At 35.0% G+C, this 24748-nt stretch overlaps 1 protein-coding gene across 1 annotated transcript in view; it reads left to right on the top strand.

Annotated features, from left to right (window-relative positions):
- The first annotated feature begins 6448 nt into the window (after positions 1-6448).
- Positions 6449-24748, top strand: part of LOC131027842 (ATP-dependent Clp protease proteolytic subunit 6, chloroplastic) — a 105349-nt gene continuing 87049 nt past the window's right edge. Inside the window, exons 1-3 of the mRNA XM_057957944.2 lie at positions 6449-6864; positions 20009-20204; positions 20573-20638. Of these exons, the coding sequence (XP_057813927.2) occupies positions 6584-6864; positions 20009-20204; positions 20573-20638 (543 nt within the window). The 5' untranslated portion in view covers positions 6449-6583. The remainder of the gene's footprint in view (positions 6865-20008; positions 20205-20572; positions 20639-24748) is intronic.

The raw sequence follows: 24748 nt of genomic DNA, 5'->3' as shown, positions 1-24748 counted from the left end.
TCCATACCAAAGCATGCTTTAGTACACTTATGACATACATATTTAAAACCAACACCAACGATGGTTTTGTAGGGCCCAATAGTACTCAACTAGACAAAGACACTATCAATTTTTGAAACAAGGAGCAAGACGAGGGCACTATCACCTCTATTCCACTTAATAAGGCCAAATACAAATCTCAACACAAAGGCCAACCTATGTAAGAGGTTTTTGAATCGAGGGGTCTCACTCCCACTTGACCTTATTGGTCTTTAGTGGTCGGGGGTTTAGTGTTTCCCCTCAACTCTTTTGCAAAACAAAGGAACTTAGAAAAGAGAAAGCCTAAAGTTCGAAGACCAATGAACTAGATCATGGTTTTGGAGATTGGGCTTTCAACTTGCCCATTATTTGGCGAGGAGGTAAATGATAAGGTGAAAGCTTGAAGTCTAAAGCCCAAAAAACTTGGGAACTTCAAAGTCTGAAAGAGGACTTATTGAGGATCAAGTGTCAGGGCTTAAACTTACCTCATTCACAAGTTTGCTTGAGTTGGTAACATGAAATCTTGGTGCTTGGGGTTCAATAAAATTAAAGTGAAAAGGGCCTTTAAGGTACACTACAGGGATCAAGGTTTGATGTGAAGCCCTTCCTCCTACTAAGATGAAGCTTAACCATTAGGGAGAAAGCACAAGTTCAAAGCTTGACAACCTTTAAGAAATTAAAGGCTACTAAAGGCCCATTGATTATCGGGTTCATTAATAAGTCTTACCCCTTTCACAAAGTTAGCAAATCCCTTGGGATGAAGGCTTGACAAGCCAGACTCTTGACACTTAGGAAGTTTTTGCAAATTTAAAAATGCTTCTATGAGGTTCAAGGATAGGATCTAACTCCTCCAACATGAAGGGTTCATTTTAAGCCTAAAATACACTTGTTCTTACAAATTTATCTTATACCCAAATTGAAAAGTGCCTAAGTTCAGTTTACCATTTACACCATAAAGCATAAAAGCATATCAATGAACGCAATCATGCTCATCTCCAATGTCAATTCATGTAAACAAGAGATCAAATTCTTTACCATCCATATTATATTACAACTATAATCCATCTCATTACGAGAGGTCCAAGGCTCATTATTACAATTACAAGTTGGGGTTTCAAATCTCCTTGATAATCAATGTTACATTAAAATAAGAAAATGAAACATAAGTACATTATTACCACTATTACGAATATCTAAATGGTCTTCACCCATGATCCTCCATCTCTAACAATGGTTTCAATGCCACTAGCCTTGTGGAATCAAAAGATCCACTCCCACTATGCTAGGAGATGGTCACACCGACCATAAGCACGCTCACACCAAACACATAAGGAGAGGCTTACACACGCGTCATACACAAAGTATACACACTCATACACATCATGCAAAGTAAATACCAATAACATCAAGGGCAAGTACAATCCCCCATTAGGCATGAATAGAAATGACAAAAAAACCAAACACTCACATTTGTTACACTCACCAATGTAGGAGAGAAACATCATCATTAGGCATGATCACCAATGGCATAATGCAACCAATCAGATTGGGCTCAAGCACTGATAGATCAAAACATCTAAAAGAACTCAAGGATACAAGACTAGATACTAGAGAGGGAGTAGAGAGTGTCATCACGTATTCTTGAAGAGATGACATCACATAGAACAGAGTAGTCCTTTCATATAGACAAGGGTTCACTCAATATTACAAGTTTGATTCTCCACAAGTGGGAATGTCTTCCACTAGCATCCTTATTCTATACAAGCACTCAAGTCATGAGAATATGCATCCATTATCTTGGTTAATCAATTACCCATGTTTCATTAGTTATCACTTGATTAAATGACTCCCTAACTATGATTGTCTTTATCATATCACTTTGGGTTGGGGGAGTCACTCCCATACTCCTCTCTAACACTTAATCCTAGGTTCATCACATTACCAAAAATCTGAATATGGCACACAAAACAATGCAAAAAATCATAGCATATTTTTTTCAAAAACTAAAAAACATAATTCATACGATACTCACAAAATTCCATGCAGGAGACCTCCTTTCCCCCATTCCAAAACATCGAAAATCACTTCTAGAATTCAAATTTTCTCAAAATGTCATTTCATAATATCATAAATTACATACAAATTGCATTAAAATAGCTTGAAAATTTATCCAAAATAAAAATGTCTAAATTTGAAAAACTAAAAATAACCTTTGGTTCTAAATAAAAAATAAATAGAGAAACTCCCTTTCCTGCATTTCAAAACATCTAAAATCACTTTGAGAATGTTGGGAGCATCTAATATTCCACTAATCATCTACAGGCAAATTGAAAGAAAAAATAATAGACACAGAGTAGCAATGAATAACTTACCTTAAATTTTGTCAAAATTTGAATCATCAAAAACTTCACACATGCAAGAAATAATAGAAATTCCAATCCCATGCACATGCACACACCCATTCCTATCACAATACTTCGAATCCCATGTAATTTGGCCCTTAAATGCATTCCCAATTCAAATTTTAAGATTTTACAAGACGGAGGAATTTTGGGAACAATTTTTATCCCATGAAAAGATTGCAAAATAAACTAATTCTATTTCTTTTTAACTCATTTCTATATATTTTTATTTTCTAATTTCACAAACTACCAATTTAAAAAATGAAAAATTTAAAATTGACTCCTTTTCTTACACATGGTTTGAATACAAATAGGATATTCCTCATTAACACATTGACAATCATTACCATTACAATTAAATCTAATATAAACATGCATTCACATGCCACTAATTTTAAAAAAAAAAAACATAATATAAATTTATTTCTATCTCATCTAATTGCATTCCACTCTAACTTTTGTTGATGTTCTCAAGACCTTCAAGCTAAAACCAAAGAATTAATTCCACAAAAAAAAATGAGCAAAAACAACCCAAGAATGGTATTACATAGTAATTGATTTGTATGTACATATAAGGCTTACTTATATAGGAAAGCAAGTGAAGTGAGAAGGTAGGGAATGATGACTCACTACCCCTACATATACGTGACACTTGTGAGCACACTTGATAAATGTGTAGGCAAGTGGTATAAGTGTTTGCAATAAGTGCCTCATTAGGTGAGTACACATGTCTCAACCATATGAGGTGAGACAAAACTCAAAACAAACTCTAAGTAAACTTAAGCCAATGTGAATAGGTCACCCTAGGAAGTGGTTAACTACTAACTAGTTATGTAGTGACTCTATTTACACCAACACCCCCTTAAGTGTAACTTAGTGAGTAAAGTATACAAAGATGATGATGATGGGTTCTGACTACAAGCCATGTTAGGTACATATGTACAATAAAGTCTCTCATAAAGTGAAGAAAGGTAGAAAGCCCTTGTGGAAAAAAGTACCCTCCAAAAAATAGAGGATACAAAATATGAGAGAAATATTCTCTCCATAGGAGAGAGAAAGGAGAGACCATGTAGCTCACTCATGAGATGGCGCTCAAATGATCCATGTTTTATCCTATTGTGAAGAACCTCTTGATGCTCTTAGTGAATCATATTTGGATTTCGATGCAATAGTTGATGATGGAGATGAACAACCCATACTAAAAGTTGTGATTGCATGACCCTTAGATCCATCCATTTCCTTACAAGATTCTTAACTTGATGGAGAATCTATGCTGGATTTGAAAATCCCATGTTGCTTAAGAACACGGGTTAGGTGATGAATCCTTTTATGCATACATATGTTTTCATTATGTCCCGATTTCTTGCAAAAGGCACATTTTACTTTTCCTTTCTTGGTTTTACCTTGATTTGTAAAATTATCAATTTGATTGGTGGATTTCTTGTCTTCCTTGATTTCCTTATCTTGTTGGTATTTCTAGTTCTCCCCTTTGTTTAGAGCCTTTTGTTTCCGTTTTCTTGTAATGAGGACTTGAAGTTTAGTGGGTTTCAAGGTGCCTATTTGGATTAAATTATCTTTCTCCCCTTTTAAGTATGTAAGAAATTATCCAATGTTGGCATTTTCCATGCATCTCCAAGAGCTCTCTTAGTGAAATAAAAGGTAGATGCAAAAATAAAATATTTAGGACTTAGTCTTGAAAGAATGGAAAGGATGAGTTGATCCTCTTTCTTATCTATGCCACATTCTTTGAGTTGCAACCGTAGTGATTTGAATTTTGTGAAATAGTCCTCTAAAAGTGTGTCAAAGTCTCTTGGACTTAAACTTAAAAGTTCATTTTCTAACTCACGATTCCTTAATTCATCGACCTTCCCAAAGATTTGCTCAAGGGCTAGCCAAATTTCATTGATGTTTTCAAATCTTCTACATGGAATAAAAGTTTGGGTGACAAATTTAGACATAGTAAGCCAAAGACTTAGTCACATTTATTAAACCAATTTTCTTTATCTATTTTCACACTGGGTTCTTTGTACCCATAGTTACCTTGTATAACCCTTGTTTTCTCAACATAAGAGAAATGCACAGTTTCCATTCATGATAGTTGAAGGGTGTTAAACGCTTAATGGATTTGTTGAACTCCATGTTTAGTATATTTGGTTGCAAGCTTTATGCGTAGAAAGAAACGTTGAAAAGGAAATATGGAAGTGTTAAATGGCAGAACTCATAGAAGTGCACAATGACACGATTCAAGACACCTCCCTTTGATTGAATAGTAAGGGACCCCCAATTTTTGGCACTCTATAACTCAGTGCTTTTTATAATGCATCAAGGTCCATTGGATGGTAAATGTTGAAACATTAACTTTTGCGAAAAAATGGTGTTCGATTTTGAGCTACTGATCAAAAGTTATGACAAAAACAAATTTTCTTGAAATGCTTTGTTTCAAAAATCCAATCCCAAATTTATGAGCACCTTCAAATTTAGTTTATTTGTGAAGTTTACTATGATGAAAATGCTAGTATTAGAAATGCTATCTTGCCCCTAAATTTTCTTAATAAAATCAAGATTACCCATGTTAGAAATGGTGAAGGTATTCTATAGGCCCTTATTTGAAACTATGCACCATATAAGAAATCCCTTCATTTTCCTTCATGTTGCAACAAATTTATTCTTCCTCTAGCAACACTTGAGAAATAAACCTAATTAAAGAGATTGAAAATACACTGTTTAGATGCTACCAAATAATAGCACCAACTAATTCTACTTGCTCTAGCTAACATATCCCTTTACAGACTTAGGGATAGGTGAAAGTGCAATCATAGTAAATCACACACTACATCTCAATTGAACCACTTCCACAAATCCCTTTCTTTAAGCCTCCCAATAAAGAAAAAATTAAAACATTAAAAAGGTATACCGACTCTAAACATAGGGCATCCAAAAATAGAAATAAATATAATCATTTAGGAAAGTAATCCCCATGAATGATTGGGATTAGACGCTCCTACGAATTTGGCCTATTACTCACCAAAGGTAAGAAAAAAATCTGGTCAATTTTTCCAATCATTAGAAAATTAACATTTGTTGCATTAAAATAGTGAACAAAGAAAAACTTCATCTTCTTTGCAAACATTGCAGGTCTCATATAATCTATTATTCAATTTCTAATTCATTATGGATCCCTTAGTGATTCCTGAGATGATCGCTTGAATGTCTTCTTCTACAATCAATCTTTGAACTCCAAAAGATAAAACCAAAGTAATTTCAATAGAATTATCAATTAAACTTTATTATTAATACTAACACCAAAAAATAATTTATGAATAATAAGCTTCTCCTACATCCATTAGAAGAATACTTTCTCTTACTAGACCATAATTAACTCTAAACTTTCTATCAAAATCAAACCCCAAAAATCCATTCCCAATATTTATTTTTATTCTAATCTCCATAATGATGACATACATACATAATAATATATAAAATATATTAATTTTAAAAATTACCACACACTGTTAAATATTAGGCTCTTCAAATAATTGTTGTTTACTAATTATATGGAATTCATTGTCATTATGTCTAAATCAACGTGCAATCTTCAAATGAAAATGAAAATGGATCTTTTTATAGTCTATGACACTAATGTGTTTTTGAGTCTATAGAGGACTTCTAGTAATATGGGACTATCCTATACTTCACGTAGGAGACACCTAATTATACTACAAATGAGACATACATATTTGAGTGTCTACATAATTTGAATTTATGACTTCTCTTTCAAGAATACAAATTCTCTACCATAAAATCAACTCAAAACTAAAATTCATTTAAAAATTAGTTGACACTCACATATGACCGTTAACTTTAATGTGCTTATTAGTAAATCAAATGAATTATATTACCGGATATTCAAGTTTTATAAATATTCTGCCCTTAATGTGCTTATTAGTAAATCAATGAATTATATTACCGGATATTCAAGTTTTATAAATATTCAGCATTTAACCAAAATCTGTTAGTAAATATTTAACATTTAGGCCTATCTAATCCTACCAATTGAAAATGCCACTAAAACCGAAGGCAGGATATGCACAGTAAATATATGCAAGAAACCAAGTATTGACAGGGAGCAGCCCCTTCGTATTGCATCGAAGAAAAACAAGCAAATGGCTGCTTCACTTTGTACTTATTCCATCTATTCCTACAATTCTTTATCACGAAACTCCATACCTGCAAATAATTATAACCCTAAATTTACTCCATTAACAAAACGGTCTTCAAGACAAAAACATTCTTTGCATTTTCAAGCCAAGGATAATAATAAGCAACAGCAAAGGCATTTGAATGTTCGGGCAACTTCGAGTTCTCCATTCCAGTTGCCGGCTATTAATGGCGACCTCACCTTATCTGCGCCATGGGGAACTTCTTCAATTTCAGGGAACTTAGGGTAAGTAGGTTTGCTGCTCAAGTTATTGTTCAAAGGAAACACTGGAATAATGCTGCAATAAATTTTTGTTAGTTTGCACGATCCTTTTTAAAACAACGAATTAAAAAATGGTAAGTTCCCTTTGTTTCGTAACGTTAGGCTTAAATATGAGGTGTTTTTTTCCGTCAAATACATCCGGGAGTACGCTGTGCCCAGTGAATTGGGTTTAGTATTTATTTAAGCTTATCTTCCATTTTAAAAAATGAGTTGGGATGTTTTATTTTACCTAATTTATAGTGAATTAAATGTCAGTAGTCTACCCAATTTTAATGCATTTTCTTGAGCTTATTGCATTGGATCAAATTGAGGCATTTCGAATATTGGATTTGTAGAAAATTTGATGCATGCTGGAATGATGTCAAATTTTTAGGTAATCATATTTTCTTGATTTGGTAAATTAGGAGATTTTGATGCTTGCTGAAATGATTTCAATTTTTTAGGTAATCAGTTTTTTTTATTTGGTGAATTAGGAGAATTTGATGCTTACTGAAATGATTTGAATGTTTAGGTAATCCCATTTTTTGATCTGGTAAAGTCTCCCTTTCTGGGAGTAACTTAACCAATGTCCAACCTTGGTCTCATCCATTGGGATACATCGCTCCTGCAACCTTCAGCGTAGATGTCATAATTGAGGGGTATTTCGTTCATTAAAATGAACCCGTGTCCAACCTTGACCTGGTCCATTTTGTACATTACACCCACTATGTGAGATGCCATATTTTTTCTAATTTTAACAGATTATCATGCCTCCCAGGGGCTTAAATCTGGGGCTATACTTTGAAATCTGTTCGTTTTTACTACTTGAGGTCCATCCCATTCTGACAATTTTCATATTTAGTATAAATTTTTAAAACTTGTGCATTTCTTAATCATAATGGAAATTCAGGCTCACCATAGATGCCACAATCAAGAGGTATCCATTTAATTGTATTCACTCAGGACTTACTGCACCAGGAATTGAGTACAGTATATTGCTCAATTGTAGTAAATGGACATATCTTTTGGGGATTTGGGACCAGGACTCTGCTGTGAAAACTCCACGTGATTCTAGAGAGCTTTTTATACAAGGAGTTTTAACTTGTATTTCAAATTCATTTCTCGTCTTGATAATGAATTTCGATGTTAACAAAAATCTTGTGCATAGATTTTATGGAAAAATTTAGGCTTTTCCAAAACTACCAAATATATAAACCCAAAGCCTTTATGGTAACTGTTAATATTAAGTTGTTAACTCTAGTCAGAGTGCACAATTAAAGATTGGTTCTTTAATTTTAATATGTTATAAATCAGAGTTATTTTCCAAGTGCAGCCAGTACAATTAAAGATTGGTTCTTTAATTTTAATATTTTATAAATCAGAGTTATTTTCCAAGTGCAGCCAGGACTTGTTTTTTGTATTGCTTTATCCAAATAAGAATTGGTAATGACCCTCTGTTTATGGAGTGAGCTCTACCTCCCTTATCATCTATTAACTGCAATCAGCATATTGCTGTTCCTGCCTTATCAAATGATAAGACACATATTTTTCCTTAACACGCTTTACAAGTATATCTTCTTTTTCTTTTTCTTACAGCCCCTTGGAACAATGATTTTAACATTCTTAATAACGACAACTAGCACAACTTTTTATCATACTGCTGAGTCAATGTGCACCCTCCAACTACATTGTACACCCTTCTTTACTAACCTATATTTCTTTAACATAGAAGATAACCACAGGCTTCATTGAAAGCTAACTACTCTTCCAGTTTTAACAAGTTGGACTAACTTAGGGTGAGAAGGAAGAGGCATGCCTGCCAAGTTGACCAGAGCTCAACAAAAGTTATTTGAAGTAAGGATACTCTGACAGTGATCTTTTGAATAGATCTGTGCATGAATTCGATTTTTTAAGATTCACTCTAGAGTTGTGCACTTGATAACTGCATCAATAAGGAACACTTGGCATCGAGCATGATAATTTACTAAATTTGAATCATTGATTGATGCAGTCTTAGGTAGACTTGGAGTATGAACCTGATAACTGGCATGTCTCCAAAACATGGCATTAGTGGAAGAGTTATGACTAACATGAGCTTTTTTAGGAATTGCCACTTCTTAAGCCACACTGCTGCTTTCCAATAAGTAATAATGGCTTACAAATGGTTCCATCTATCTGTCACAACCTTATGAAATGCATGGTTGGGACATTGATCTTAGCTTTTCAATGCTATTGTTCTTACTTGAAGGTTAGAAGTAACAATTGCATGCCACTAGGGCATAATGAGAATCCATTCCAATAAGAAGAGTTGATTAACGGTCTACCCATGACTATAAAATATTCCTTTGATCTTGATCTAGGATCATTATTGCTTATTCAAGTGGGCATTCACAATGATTAGATACATTCATCACTAAAAATGACACTGAATGGTGAGTATGTACAGATTAAAAAGAATCCAATATAATTAATTTCAAGATTAGTTTCCTCATTTGCAAATCAAATGCTTGCTCAATCAACTTCTTGGTGCACAATACTCTGGCAAAGTTGATCTTGATTTTGGGTATCATGAATTACTAATGGACTCTTCAGATATGGAAACCCACTTTTAGAATAAAATATTGGTTCTTTTAGTAGCTAATCACATTCTGTTTGGCTTATGGGACTGCAATTCCCGTAAGTCTCATAAAGAATGTCTTTAGATTTAGGAAATTTGTGACTATGTATCATGAGTACGTCCTCATCTTCAAAATGACTTTGCATGATCAATAACGTATGCCTCCTCTTCTGGATATCCTTAGCATCAGCTCAAGGTCAAGTTTTCTCAATTCATCTCTTTTTCTGGATTTATTGCACAGTCAGTTTCCTGGGGTTGACCACTTTCCAAAGCAGTCAACAAGACTTAGTCAAACTCTTTGAGATTTGTTCAAACTTGATAGTTAACACAAGCGTTGAAATTTTGCTTAACTTAGAAAATGTTAATTTCACCTCAGTTGAAGCTTTGGGATACTGTTGATGTGTTTTTCATGCACATGCGAACATAGAATAAAATACCAAGGTATGTTATCCTCTCTTGAACAAAGTTTCCCCGAATGTTGAAGATTTCGCCGAAGGATCATTCGAGGCAACTCCAAGGTTCTTGTATGTAGGTTCTCTACTTGTGGATAAGCTCTTGCGGTATGATGTGATTTTGTTGGAATCACAAGGAGACTTACATTCAACTGCCTGAGCATTTAATCTGCTGGAACTTGAATCCTATCTACTAGCTGGAAGCTTGGAAGATAAAGAAATATCAAAAGATGAAAGGCTTAGAAAGTCTAATCTAGAATGTAAGAAGATGGATGAATGACTAGGTGGAGTCCTACTGGGCTGGGTCTCACCATTAGATTGAACAACCCGACACCAACTCAATGCGATCTTCTAAGGGATACTTCAAATAGATTCAAATCATACACCATCAAACACTGATCACCATTCAAGATAATGCATGAACAATAGACATGTAATGACTTGAAATTAAGTTCATTCTATGCCAGTTGACCACGCAAGGCGCACTTACAGTCAGCAAGAGGCTAGTGGTTTGGACTAGGCTGATTCCACACAAGTGCATTTAATAACTTCCTTCATTCAATCTAATTATTTACCATCTAAATTGAAGATTCAACAAGAGACCATGCATATTGCAAAGAAACGACATATTTCACCATATCTTCAATGAAAATGGAGTTCATTTACAATTTAGGCAACAATTTCTTGCCTTCTCCTAATCTACTCTATTGCTATTCTATTCACTATTCTAGCTACTAACTCCTAACTATCAACCTTTACAAATGAAGAGCCAGGGCTTTATATAGAGAGCCCTTTACAAATTGATGGCTCTGATTGACTTAGAATCAATGGCTAGGATTTCAAGATGAAAAACCCTAATTAGGGTTTGTTACAACAAACTCCTTTAGCCAATGAAATAATTACATTTAATATTTGAGAACCAATAGGAAACAGGGGTAGGTGCTTCGAAGTTTGTGCCATCACTGGTGAGTCAGGTAGATTGAATCTGGACATGCTGAAGTGGACCTATCAGACTAGAGGAATAGTGACTGAGACACCACCTTGTCTGGTACTTGCTTGTATCTCTTGATATTTGATGAGAAGCTTATCTTTGATTAACTCTTCTGAAACTATCTGCTTCTTCACTGTACCCTTGAACTGACCTTGATTGATCTTCCTTCGTCCTTGATGTGATGAATGATGCACTCCTTGATTCTCTATGTGCTTGATGAGGCTTCCTTATTGTCAAGTTTTTCTTGCTCTAGTAGCATGGCTCGCCTTGAAGTGTTGGTAAGGTCATTCTTCTCTGTCATCATGTGGTTCCTTTGTGTGGCGAAGTGAAGCTTTTGGAGATAGCTTGCAACTCCTCGAACACATGTAGTCTTCCAACGCTTCAAAACACCTTGAGTCCTTTATGCATTTGGAATGTCCTTGATGATGATGGGACTGGAATAGGTCATCCTTGTCCTGACCTGACCTTCTTCCATCTGCAAAACAAACCAAAAGATCATTAAACACACATGATATATTTATCCTGGTCACAAGACTTTTTATCTAAAATTATTAATAAGAAGGCATCGAAATGGAATTTGCTTAGGATCCTCTCTAGGGACAAGCCCTATAAGACTTTCGCTCTGGACCTTTTGGAAGGGTCAGGAGTGATTTTTATGATTAGGTCTAAATTCCATCAATTCCTTACTCCAAATTGCTTCCCAAGGCACGTATATGCTAGTCTTCTCTCCACCAAGGCCTAGGAATCTATCTTTTGGTCTCAAACATGAGCAAACTAGATGATTTTGAGAATTTCGCTCTGGACCCTTTGGAAGGGTCAGGAGCGAAATTCATGATTTGCTTGTTTTCCTTCACTTAGCTTCATTCTTCATCCCTTAAGTCATTAAGAACAAGTCTTTGAGCTTCAAAATTGTTTGGGAATGCACTAGCTTGTAGATTGGAGCAAAGAATAGTGTCTTATGAAGAAATTTGCTCTGGACCCTTTGGAAGGGTTAGGAGCGAAATTCCTGTTTTAGGTTGAACTCCACCTTCTTCTTACCTTGCTTTGCCATGATTCTCACCCTTGGATTCCTCTCTCATGAAGACAACACTTGCTTGACCCCAAAAAAGGCCTGAAAGGAGAAATTCGCTCAAAACCATGGCCAGGGACAAGACCTATTTAGAATTTCGCTCTGGACCCTTTGGAAGGGTCAGGAGCGAAATTCAAGATTTAGCTCAAAATCTTGACTTTTGGTGGCCACTAGTTATTCAAATGCATGCCTAGGGACATCTTTAAGTCCAAATCACCTTGGTCAACGTTTGTCTTGACACAAAATTTGAAGAAAAAAGCTACCGAAACCCGGGGACGCGTCCCCTACCTGAAAACCCCCGTCCCAGTCCCGGGGATGTTTCGGGGACTTGGGGACGGCCGGACGTCCCCGAAACGGGGGGACGGTTGGGGACGGATTGGGGACGGCTAGACGTCCCCCACATCTAGAGCTAGGGAAAAATATTAAAAAATAAAGTCGTATTTTCAATTTTTTTTAAATTTTTCTAACATGGGCCCTCTATATTGAAAAAATTTAAAAAACGACTATCAATTTTTTTATTATTGAATTTGAATAGTTATGAAATCAAAATACGACTATCTATATTTTATTATTTTTCTAACATGGGCCCTCTATCAAAAATTAAAAGGCAACATTAAATTTATTAATTCATATCAAATATTTATAATTTTAAATTAATTCATATTATAAATTTATAAATTTATAAATAGAAAATAAATTAAATAATAAAATATTAAATAATAAATATTATACTTTGCTTTTTAGTATTTACTTAGTACTATTTTGATTTCCATATCGCAATTGACAATGAAACAATATGGCAGCAGTGTGGCCTTTGGGCATTTTGCATGTTATTTTTTTAATATCTATTATGATATGCATATTGACAATGTGAATGAATTGAAATTCTGAATTATGAGTGCATATTGAGTATTGAGTCTATTGATAATGCTGTATGTTCGATGTTTGCATTCTAAAATGTTTTCATAGTATCATACACATGCTATATCCATGTTTTCATATGAATATAATGTATAGATACATGCTTTATCCATGTTTTCATATGAACATTTAGAATTTTCCTATATATTTTAAATTTTCCCTATATTTTATATAGCCGCCCCCCCCCCCCCCGTCCCCAAATTTGGCAAAAAAAATTGCCGTCCTGGAAACTCGTCCCGCCATCCCCCCGTCCCGGAAACTTGGGGTAACGTAGGAAAAAAGAGATTTTGAGAATTTCGCTCTGGACCCTTTGGAAGGGTCAGGAGCGAAATTCAAGATTTAGGCTTGATTCTTCATTTCTTCAACTCCAATCTACCTCAAAAGGCAAGAATACATCACTCCACTTCCATCCACGTCATAGGAACCAAGGTTTGGACCTCATCTAAAGAGAAAATAGGTGTTTTCAAGAATTTTGCTCTGGACCCTTTGGAAGGGTCAAGAGCGAAATTCATAATCTTGGACAAAATCCTTTATCTTCTTTATTTTCTATCACTTCAAAAGGCAAAAACATGTCAATTTGCCCCCATTATGTCCAAGGAACAAGGCTTTTGGTCAAAACAAGGAAGAAAATAGTGCTTATGGAGAATTTCGCTCTAGACCCTTTGGAAGGGTCAGGAGCGAAATTCTTGTTCTAGGTTGATTTCACACTTCTTCCCTTCAATCCACCTTCAAACTTGATCAAACTCACCTTTCCTCACCACAATCAAGTCTATTTGCCATCCACTTAGCTCAAAATCCTCACTTTTCAATGTCTTAGGCAAAATAGAATGTCAAATTGAGGATTTCGCTCTAGACCCTTTGGAAGGGTCAGGCGCGAAATTCCTATTTTGGGTTGATTTTCACTATTCCATCGCCTCAATCCACCTTTCAAAGGCTAGAACACATCAAAGTCCTTCCATCCATGCCTTAGAAGTCAAAAACTTGGCCATAACAAGTAGCAACATAGAGGATATGTGAATTTCGCTCTAGACCCTTTGGAAGGGTCAGGAGCAAAATTTTCATTTTAGGCTCATTTCTCACTTCCTGTCTCCTTTCCATGCTTTGGACATAACTTCTCAGCCCTCCTCCTATCATGATCAAGTGAATTTGCTCCTTGAATTGGCATTTAGTTCAAGATTTTGTGAAGAAATAGGGTCCTACAAGAATTTTGCTCTAGACCCTTTGGAAGGGTCAGGAGCGAAATTCACCCTTAGGCTCAAATTTTGACTTCATCTCCCACATTTCTTCATCCAAACAAGTGAATTGCCTTCAATAAGACCTGGGACATGGATTAATTCATAGTTTTGGGCAATGTAGAGTATCTTCCAAAGGGTCCAGAGCGAAATTCCTATTCTAGGCTTAATTCACCTTGACTTGACTTTGCCTTAGACTGAACCTTTTGATGCATTTCCTTCCATATCCTTGCAAATCAATCCAGCCAACCAATGACTTAGGTGAAATCTTAGGTCCTTTGTGAAATTTCGCTCTGGACCCTTTGGAAGGGTCGGGAGCGAAATTTGACATTTTAGCCTCTCTGTCAGGAATCATATATGGAATATAACATTTAATTATAAGAAATACTTTAAGTTATATTCCATATATATTGTTAGGATGTTTGAGAGTGGTTTCGGACCTCCAAGAGTTATAATGCAAAATCTAGTTTTTGGAGGATTCTTCAATTTTCCAGACTTAGTCAAATTTCAGGACATTTGAGGATCAGGATGACATTCCAGACTTAGCCAAATTTCAGGACATTTGAGGATCAAGATGACATTCCAGACTTGTCAAGGCGAATTCGCTCTGCCCTTGATGTAAGGGATGGGACCTAGGAGGACATTATGCATTCAACCAAGGTTTGATTTAGCAACTTGAAGTGCGACCATATAGTACACAAAAAACACCCTAGGAATGATCTAAATTACCCCTAATCACTCAATTGACCTGACCCTCTTGAGTAGATCCACCTGACTCAAGCAGAGCCTTCTATCCTAATGAGCCCCCTAGCGACCCTTCAAATGCAAAAGGTCAATAGACAAGAACCTAGAAGACCAAGAAAACTAACCCTAGAAAGCAAAAGGTAGGGGTCCCCATTTGCAATGGGGCGATGTGTGAATACGTCACAACAGATACTTATCAAAGATTCAACATACTGCTTAACTTGGCAAAGTCTTAGCTCAGCTCACAGCAGCTCTTGTTAATCAATCAAAAATTTGATGTACCAAAGATTTTTAAATAATGCAGTATGTGCTTCAAACAATTCTGAATGATCTATCTTTGAATACTCTAAGCTTTGATATGTTTTTGTTTGTTTGTGTTGCGTTTTAGTTCACACCTTTCAGTGTAACACAAAATGGAATAGATGTGTGTTGGATTGCTCTTTGAACTAGAAGGGGAAGCCCCCTTTTAACTAAGAACTAACCTAAACTAAACAATATGTGCTTGCCTGTTTACAAACTTTATAGTGTTTTCGGGGGTGGTTTTGAGTACAAATAACTAAACAAAACCTATCTTTTTGTTTTCTTGAGCTAGAGCACAAGGCAGTTCAACACATTGGCACTATAAAAGGCTTTCGGGTTTCTTGACTGAAAGAAATCTCTACTGCTTCATGCTTGTGTTGTTCAGTTAAATTAGAGACTAAAAATTGCTAGTATACATATAGATTTGAATAGGATAAAACATAAACACAAATATTGTGGTAAATTAAATGCAGACCACAATACAACTTACCACTATCTACAAATTTGAGCTAACCAACAATACAAAGCTTGCAAATTTGCCAAATCAATTTAACCGTCATCACACATAATGGGACATCTCAATAAATATTCATAAGAAAAATAGGCATAATAAATTTCATTGTGTAATAACAAATTATGGATAACCATAAAAACAAAATACTTGGTGTATAGCAATTTCAGCAATATGTAAGCATGAGAATTATCATTGACCACCAAAGTGCAAAATTGACTTGATTTCAACTCTAGCTAATTTTAATATTACAACATGTAGTTGTCAAAACAAATGGATGAATACAATTTATTTTTTTAATTCTCATGTTATTCACATGATGAGATAGACTATATAACAGTAGCCAACTCTAGGTATAAATAGAGGCCACTAAGCTATAAATAGAATTTTTTTGCTAAAAATAGCTTATCCTAGAATATGCTCTTCTCTTTGAAAATGATGATGGCTAAAATAGTGACATTATTTTTAGCGTGAGCTAAAAATAGACTTTGTAGAAGGTGGCTCTAGATGATGAAATTGACAAATCTGATCATGGCGAAGCTTTTGAGATCTTGAAACTCTTAACAATAACTTGGCACTTTGAATCTGAAAATACTCTTTTGTCAATTTGCATTGAACCTTGATGAAAATTACAGCTTTGAATGTTCTATTACCCTTGAAAATCTTCTCAAATTGTGACCTTTAACTGATTTTTCTTGAGAATTAATCTTTTGCTTGATATCAGAACTGCTGATTTTGATGTCTTGTGTACTTATTTTGTTGTTTTTTGCTTTGAAGGCTGATAAAAGAAGGGAGTTATGAAGAAAGAAGATTTCTGTTATTCTTTGTTGCTGTTGTGGAAGGAAGCAATCTGCTTTTGCTTTGCTAATTCATTGGCACTGATTAGAATGTCTTGTTTCCCACATCTTTAGGTGCAACTTTTTAAGTTTGAATGTTACTTTGCTGACTAATAGATCATTTGTCCTTTCCTTAGCTAAACTCACATTTGAATAGCCTCATTTTGGGCATGAATCTTTTGATACTTAGCATCATATTTTGTGTAATCTGCTGCCATGTACTTCCACATAAGCGCGGCTTCTCCCCTATTTGTCTTCAGAAGGCATGACTTGAGGTTACATGGACTTGTAAAACCAGTGCCACTATATCTTTTCTTACATAGGCATAATTTTCTTATGTTAGCTACTATATTTTTTATTTTGGAAAAAATTTATAATGTGTGCGCTATCCTTTCTTTTCCTTAGTTGTGACACACGTGCTGGGCAATAGTTTGTGGAGTTGTCATTTATTCTGACTAGGAAGTACTTTTTGTCTTGTTTAAGGTGTAATCTCATTTGGTTTGCTGATGTCAAACTCTTGTTGTAGGTGCAATTCATATCTTTGGTTAACACTTTTAAAAAGGACGAAAGATTCTGGAAAGTGTGCCTTCCTTCCTTTGGGTTTTCTGATTTTTTATTTTATTTTATTTTTTAAATATTTTCAAACTTAAAATTTTTGTTTTATTTTTTAAACATAAGAATGAGGGACAAGCAAATACTGGAATTTGACATGACAACATTTGATTTGACCAAAAAAAATTACTATGAATTTAGATTTGATACACAATTGATCAATAAACTAATGACAGAGAATGAGTAACCTGATAACACCATTGAGTTTCGGATTGGGTGCGATAGTTTGACCCATACTTTCTGGTTTGCTGAGTTGTTTTTGAGTTCTTTGTAATGTCCCCTACTAAGTTTAGGCCTGTTTTTAACCATAATTAAGTGAAATTGTTTCTCCTAGTTTATTCTTAAGCTTCATTTCCTCATTTACGAGGAAAATTGGGGGACAATTTATTCCTAAAGAAGGGAGGAAATCATGGGCATATTTAGTTTATGATATTTGAGTTAGGGTTGTTGTGCTTATTGTATGTTGTAAATATTGAGTGTTTGTGTTACAGTTATAGTTTGGTGTGTAGGTTCCCACTAATTATGGTGGCTAATTAGCAAATGCATTGTATGTTGAGAACTCTCTTTAGTGTAGGAAATTACTTTGGGCAAGTCAATGCAAACACTTTTTGAATATTGAAAGGTTACTGCATTGCTTTTAATATTTATGTGATTTTTATTGAAATAGGGTATATCTTTCTATGAAGTTCTGCTTCACTGCCTTGCAACTAGGAGCTTCTTGGCTCTTATCCTTTTCATTCATATTGTGTGCATTGTCAACCAGCATCAAAATTGTTTCATCTAATTAGACTGGATAATGATGCTGTGAACCATTTTGACTGAGTCCTTTGGATGTGCTTATTTACTTTGTGATATATTTGTATTGTTAGATAACATCAAAATTGTCTTATTTGAATTCAATGAGATTGGATTCTGTCGCTGAGAACTATTTTGACCGAGCCCTTTGGATTTGTGATACATTTTTTTCCCATGAGATTATCTTGTCCTGTACAGTTTTGCTAAAAGAATTTTCAGCAAGAATGCCCTATTTTGCATTTATACTTATGGTAGGACATGGAAGATCCAAGGAAAAAGATTTAATGCCCACGAATGACCAAAATTGGTTGACAGGACTATAAAGTTCAACCAGCTAAGATGCCACAAGAAAAACAAGTTAGGATACTGATACCTAGTTTGTTGCCAACTTGCTATAGGAAGTGAGCAATTTTGGAAGGTATTTGATTATTATGCAAATATAACTACTCTTATTTGGTGTCATTGGTGGTCATTTTGAAGTGAATTGATTGTTAGCTGCTGTTATCAATTGGCATTCTATTTAGTGATTGGACAAAATGTTATTGGTCATGGTCCTTTAAACTATGTGCATCTAGACAGCCCTCCTTCTCCAAGGGGGGTGTCTTATCTCAGTAAAGTTTTTAAAAAGCTCACCGACTGTTTATAGGAGAGTTACCATCCATTAAAGGTAATATTTTCATTTCTAATTTACATAAACATTTTTTTTTACGTAGGGACTAAGTTATTATCCCTTCAATTTAATATGGTACCCTATATTATGGTCGGTGTTCTACGGAGTCTCTGGGACGAGAGGGAATGGGGGCAGGGATAGCAATTTTTCCCCCAAAATATCGGATGGTGGGGGAGCAACTGCTAAATAATTAATAACTTAATTACAAAAACGGTAAAGAAGTTGCAATTCATCATTTATGTGAACAACATGAGAAAAAGACTTCCTATTGATTGCATCAGAGACAAATCTCTATCTTGAGTAGATTGGTACCTGGGTGGACAGTGGGAGGATGTTTGGTGCCTGTCTTGCTACCTCTGTGACAACCCTGTCCCCAGAAACAGGTTTTTTTTCCAGGGGCTGCTTCCATAGGAAACACTAATAATGTTCTTGTACTCTCTCAGAAAATTTCTCATTGATCCTGATGTTCATTACAACATGAAAGCTTTAGTCACATCAAGAAGTTTCTTAGAAATTGCATGTACATGGACAAAACAGGCCCGAAGAGTGTATAAATCAGTATTCTTTGTCATGACTTTTAAAATGGTAAGAAATACAGCTGCTTTTTATTGCATGGACAGTGCGAGACAATACCAATTTTTGCATCCATCAATTGTCTTCTGCAGTTTCTTTCCTTGAAAATATAATCAATTTACCATTGTGTACCATAGATTTCCATGTCACACCTTTGACAGCATCCATCATGGTATTACTGCTTATTTATGTTTGGGACTCTAGAGTCTAGATATCTTAGATTCATCATGAAATAGCAGTATATATCTCTGTTGGTTTTTGCATGGCTTTAGACTCTAGAGCAACTATTGGATGCATTTTGGCTTAAGTTATTTAATATTATATGGTATATTTTGTACATGTCATGTGCAGTTGAAAATTGTAATGAAAATATAAAATTTGCTGAGTCGTCCAGGTCTATTTACCCTTGTTCCATTCATATTCTTTATAATATGCCTTTCACTAGTGCTGGATGAAGTTATATGTCCCTGGCCTTGCAATGAGAAGCCCCTGAAATTTTTGATTCTTTGAAGCATTGTTTAATAATATCATGCTCTATAAAGTAATCAGTATTGGTGGTATATTTTATTGCTTTAATCTGTTAAAACAGCCTCTACAAGGTGAAAATATTATGAATCAAATTTACAAAAAGAATAAATGTTTTGTATATCATTAGCTTAGGTTTATTTGCAATACAAGTTTCATAATTTTGAGTTTGATTCCATTTGACCTTTACTACTATGGATATTTAGTATATATTCCGTCTTTGGATGTTATGAAAGTACAAATTTGAACTTGCACCTTTGTGTTGCATGTGGCTATAACAGCATCAGGGCCACAAGTCAGGAGAATCCACCAATAATGCCAGCCATAATGACACCAGGAGGTTTCATTGATCTTGGATCAGTATTATTGCGTAATCGGGTCATATTCATTGGTCAACCTATAAATCCTCAAGTTGCTGAACGTGTTATATCACAGCTTATGACTCTTGCTACTGTTAATCCATATGATGATATTATGGTATGTCTCTCATGCTTGCCTTGATTTCCAATCTCTCCGTGTGTGGCATGTAATGTTGAAAATGCCCATACATATTGATCAAGTACTGTGGTACAATTGAATTAACTTCCCTATCTACTTCACTTTCATTTTGGGAATATTGCTGATATGAATCTAATCAGGAGGGCTAAATAGTTTTTAAAAGATTAATACCCATAAATATATGCAACTTAAGATTTGCAAGTATGACTTAGAGCTGATTTATTATTGATGTGCTAGACTGAAAACTTATTGTAGGAGAAGGATCAAATCATATAAGAATGCCTGCTCTTAGCTTTTCAGTTTTTCCTTTTTGATTGATCTACTTTGCCTTCTGATATGGATTTCAGGTGTTCATAAACTCACCTGGTGGAAGCATATACTCTGTGATGGCTATTTATGACTGCATGTCATGGGTAAGGTTGCAGTTTGATAATCATATGAAACACAGGTTATACTTTCTATGTGAAATTTTTTTGAACATGATCATTCTTTAGTGTGTACACTGTATTTAGAGCAATTTTCTTTTTGGTTGTTAAAAAGAGTTTTCTTTTCTTTATTTTTTAAATGGGTATTTTTCTCAAACACATAATTACCTAGAATAGTCTTCTAGTCTAATTACATTGTTGATTATATTCTTCAAATGGAATTGTATGGTTATATATTCTTGAGATGTGCATTTTGGACCCTGTTAGATAGTGTAGTAAATCACCAGGCACCAAATTCTTCGCTTGCGTGGCGTAGTTCTGGAGCCATTCTTACCTAGTAGGATGAAGTGAGCTTTGTACACAAGGATGGCTGTAATCTATCAAATGCTCCTAAACAATAAAATCCACAGAACCTAGACTACAGAATTGAGAACCTCTAAAAGATCTTTAAATGTAAAATTCATATAAATGGATGGAATGGAGCTTTATATGACATTCACCAGTAACCAGTGGATCTCAAGGATGTAGACCTTGGAAGAGCAGACAAAAGGTGTAGTGGTGGCTGAGCAAGGTAGTTACTATTTACTACTAACATTTAAGGTTGATAAGAATACTGTAATGATAGTTGTTAGAATTCCTATTTCCAATCCCTTTATGATTTGCTATCAAATTGAATGGGTATTAATGATGTGGTTTGATAATTTTTTTTATCAAATTTAGTTAATTGATAAGATTGGCTATATTTTTATTTCATGCGACTAAAGAAGAGCTTGAGATGTGCTTTTAACCTCACTACGATATAAATGGGAAAGACGAAGATACAAAGTCAGATGTGGAGCAAAGTAAATAAGTGCACAGGGGCTCAGAGATGATTCAGACATCCAGGGACCATATTATTTGAAAAACATATCTTGATTGACATTTTAAAATGTTTACAAACCCTTATATATGGTTGTGGATGAGTAGGACACTGTGCATCATGGATCAAATGTGTCTAGATGAGTTCAATTTGGTATGAAACTACAATAAATTATAACTGAGCATCTAAGGCTATGTTAACCTGGTTCTTCCATCTCTTTTGGAAGGCATTTGGAATGATTTTCAGATTCATTTGCTCATCCCTTAACATGAATATGCCCCTTGCGGCTCAAGCAAAGGCATTCAAGTGCATCAAATCATAGCTAGGAGTTATCTAATGGAATTTTTCGTGTAGAAAGAAAGAAAGAGATAGATTATATTAATGTCCATGGATTATAAAAAGGAGCTCAAGAGTACAATTGTTTACAATAGAAAGTACTAGGAAGAGAAACCTAGAGAAGGCCCACAAAGGGGAAGAGCCAAATACTGAAATATAAAACAGTTGGGACTGCCAACACGTGGTCAAGAAACCACTGCAAATAGTCAACTAGGGGGGACAAGAACCCTAAAGAGCATAAGTTGAGGAGTAATGGAGAGATAGGAAAGTCTCATTGAGCAGAATCACTTTCTGGTCATCATTGATCTTGTGAAAGGACTGATACAAGATTTGATCGTGCTCATTGGGGAGTGCCTATGAATGGGAGGGCTGAATAAGGCACTCCCCCTAGAATCACACCTAACATCCAAGGCCAAAGTAACTTCTGTAGTAGTTGAGAAGCTTGTAATATGCATTTATCCGAACAACAGGGAGCAATAGATAAGCATGCATTGTTGAATAAACAGACAATCGACATTGCAAGCTAGGAGAGCTTTTTATCTGTACAAGCAAAAACGACAATGCACGTGAAGGCTCAAATTAAGCAACTAGCTTGTAAGAACTTGCAAATTAATAGTGGATATGAGAAGGCATCGCTTTACTCTTTTTGGGTTTTCTAACGTTTGATTTCTCCTGGTAATTTGTTGTGTTTGGCTGTCTTCCCATGCATGTTTACTTTCATTGGAAGCAATTACTACACATACAAAAGTACTCAAAAGAGTCTTTAATTGATATGTTCAGTTGATTATAAGGATAACAGTTGTTCATAACAGAAAATAGAAGTCAGATTCAATTTCACATAAGTCGAATTATCTTACTCTTTGTTGCACTATTGGTCTTGTGGAGTAAAGAAGAGTCACATGTTGACAATAGCATAGGAGTATGAATTTGTTATATGGGCCATAGCTTTAAAACTGACTTGCCAATTACTCGGCTGACCCAGAATTTTTAAAAACTCGGGACTCTGCAAAAACTCAGGAATAAACCTGGCAATAACTTGGCAAACTTATTGAACATTAAAAAACACATCAACTTTTACAAATATGTGTTAAACATTTAAAAAAAAAAATTTATTACTGAATTTATGGAAATTATTACTGATTTCCTTCATATGTAGATCAAAATTAGAGTTCAATACACCACTTATAGACCAAAAAAGGAGTTAAGTCATAGTGCACAATACTTTTCTGGATATTGTATGAAGACATCTTAAATTTGTAAATAGAAGATCAAGTGCAAAGGTGCTATTAGACAGAGTATACAAGAAAATCTGAAGCCACAACTCATCACAATATATGATTAAAGGTTTAACCATAGCAAGTCAAGTTCCCAAATCTATGAGCATGAAAATTTTAATTTACAAGGCTACAATCTGAAGCTACCTTCATACCAGGCACATATGAATGATCATGATAAATGTAGTTTTTATCTTAAAACTCATTTTCATGTTTGTAGAATGGAGAGCATTATTTAGAACATATGTAACAATAGCTGTAGTGTTACTAACAATGATGCGTCTTAATAAGTGCATAGAGGCATACCTGCATTGTTTTGCCATTTTTTATTTTAAAGATGAAAAAAGAGATTAAACCAGCTAAAATAAACAAATAGATAAAAACATACCCCTGTGCGCAACAGCACAACCTGAAAAAACCCTAATTGTTCAGTCATCTGCGTTGACTAAGGTCCCTTTAGTTGTCAGTGTCCAAAAGAAAATGGAAAAAAAATTATGTACCTCTTTTACTGATGTTGGGAAAATTATCATGGTGGCAAAGGGCGAGTTTCGGTGGTTTTTTCAGCAAATGTGTTTTTTCAAAAACTCGGAGCCAAGTAATTGTAGTGATAACTTGTGGGCAACATTTCATGGCAAGAACTCATGAGTCTGACGAGTACTTGTGGGTCCTCGCTGAGTTTTTAAACTATGATATGGGCATTGTGGACAACGTGTTTCAGCATGTATATAATAGTGTAATTGATCCTTAAAGTAGGATGGCTACGTCATACACAAGGCATCAAACTACAGATTTGCTTTCAGGATAACTGACAAATATGACTGGAATTATTCTAAAAGCACAACTGAACAAGAAATTTAAGAAATAGAATAGAGAGTAAAACCGCACACATGGGAGAAAAATCTAGTAAATTTAATTTGTTGGCTTCACTGACTAGCATCCACATCAATGCATCAAACAAGAATAAATACCTTATCTCATCATCGGTGATCATTCTATTAATAAATGCACTGGGAGATATGCAATGAGTCCAGACGACAGAGGGCATTAAATTGAAATCTGCACAGCGAAATCAGCACGAGAGACTGATGTCAGCAAGCAGGAATTAGACCTGTGATCTGCTCTGTTCATCTAGCTTGGTTGTTTAATGCTGTATGAAATATCATTATACCAATGAAGGCATGCTCAATAACTCTTGACTGCTTTTAAGATACTTTTGACTACTTTACATAATTTGATTAGCAATAATAATGTAGACTCTGTAGATTTGCATGTGGACTGTTTTAAATGCTTTGGATATGGGATCTGATTTCTCTATATCTTTGGGTGCTGTAGAAGCATTGGGCAGAATTCAATTCTTTTGACTGGAAATTTATGGTAGTTGGCAGTTGTAACTGCTAAACTTCTGCTGTCATAAATGCTGCTACTCATTATAAATATTTATGGTATGATGCTTGTAAGCCATTTTTGGAGTAGAAAATGCTTGGAAGTTGCTCACTATGATGCTAATTGGAATTCTAATAGGAAAAGTTGATTTGGGGCCCAGGGCAAGACCTGGTGGATAATCCCAGTTAGATGGATTTAATAGGGTTATATGCAGATGAATGATAAAGGTTCAAATAGGTAAAGCGA

This window comes from Cryptomeria japonica, chromosome 1, assembly GCF_030272615.1.
Source record: "Cryptomeria japonica chromosome 1, Sugi_1.0, whole genome shotgun sequence".
NCBI lineage: Eukaryota > Viridiplantae > Streptophyta > Pinopsida > Cupressales > Cupressaceae > Cryptomeria > Cryptomeria japonica.
The sequence above is the reverse complement of the archived record's forward strand: the minus strand, read 5'-3'. Positions and strand labels throughout refer to the sequence as shown.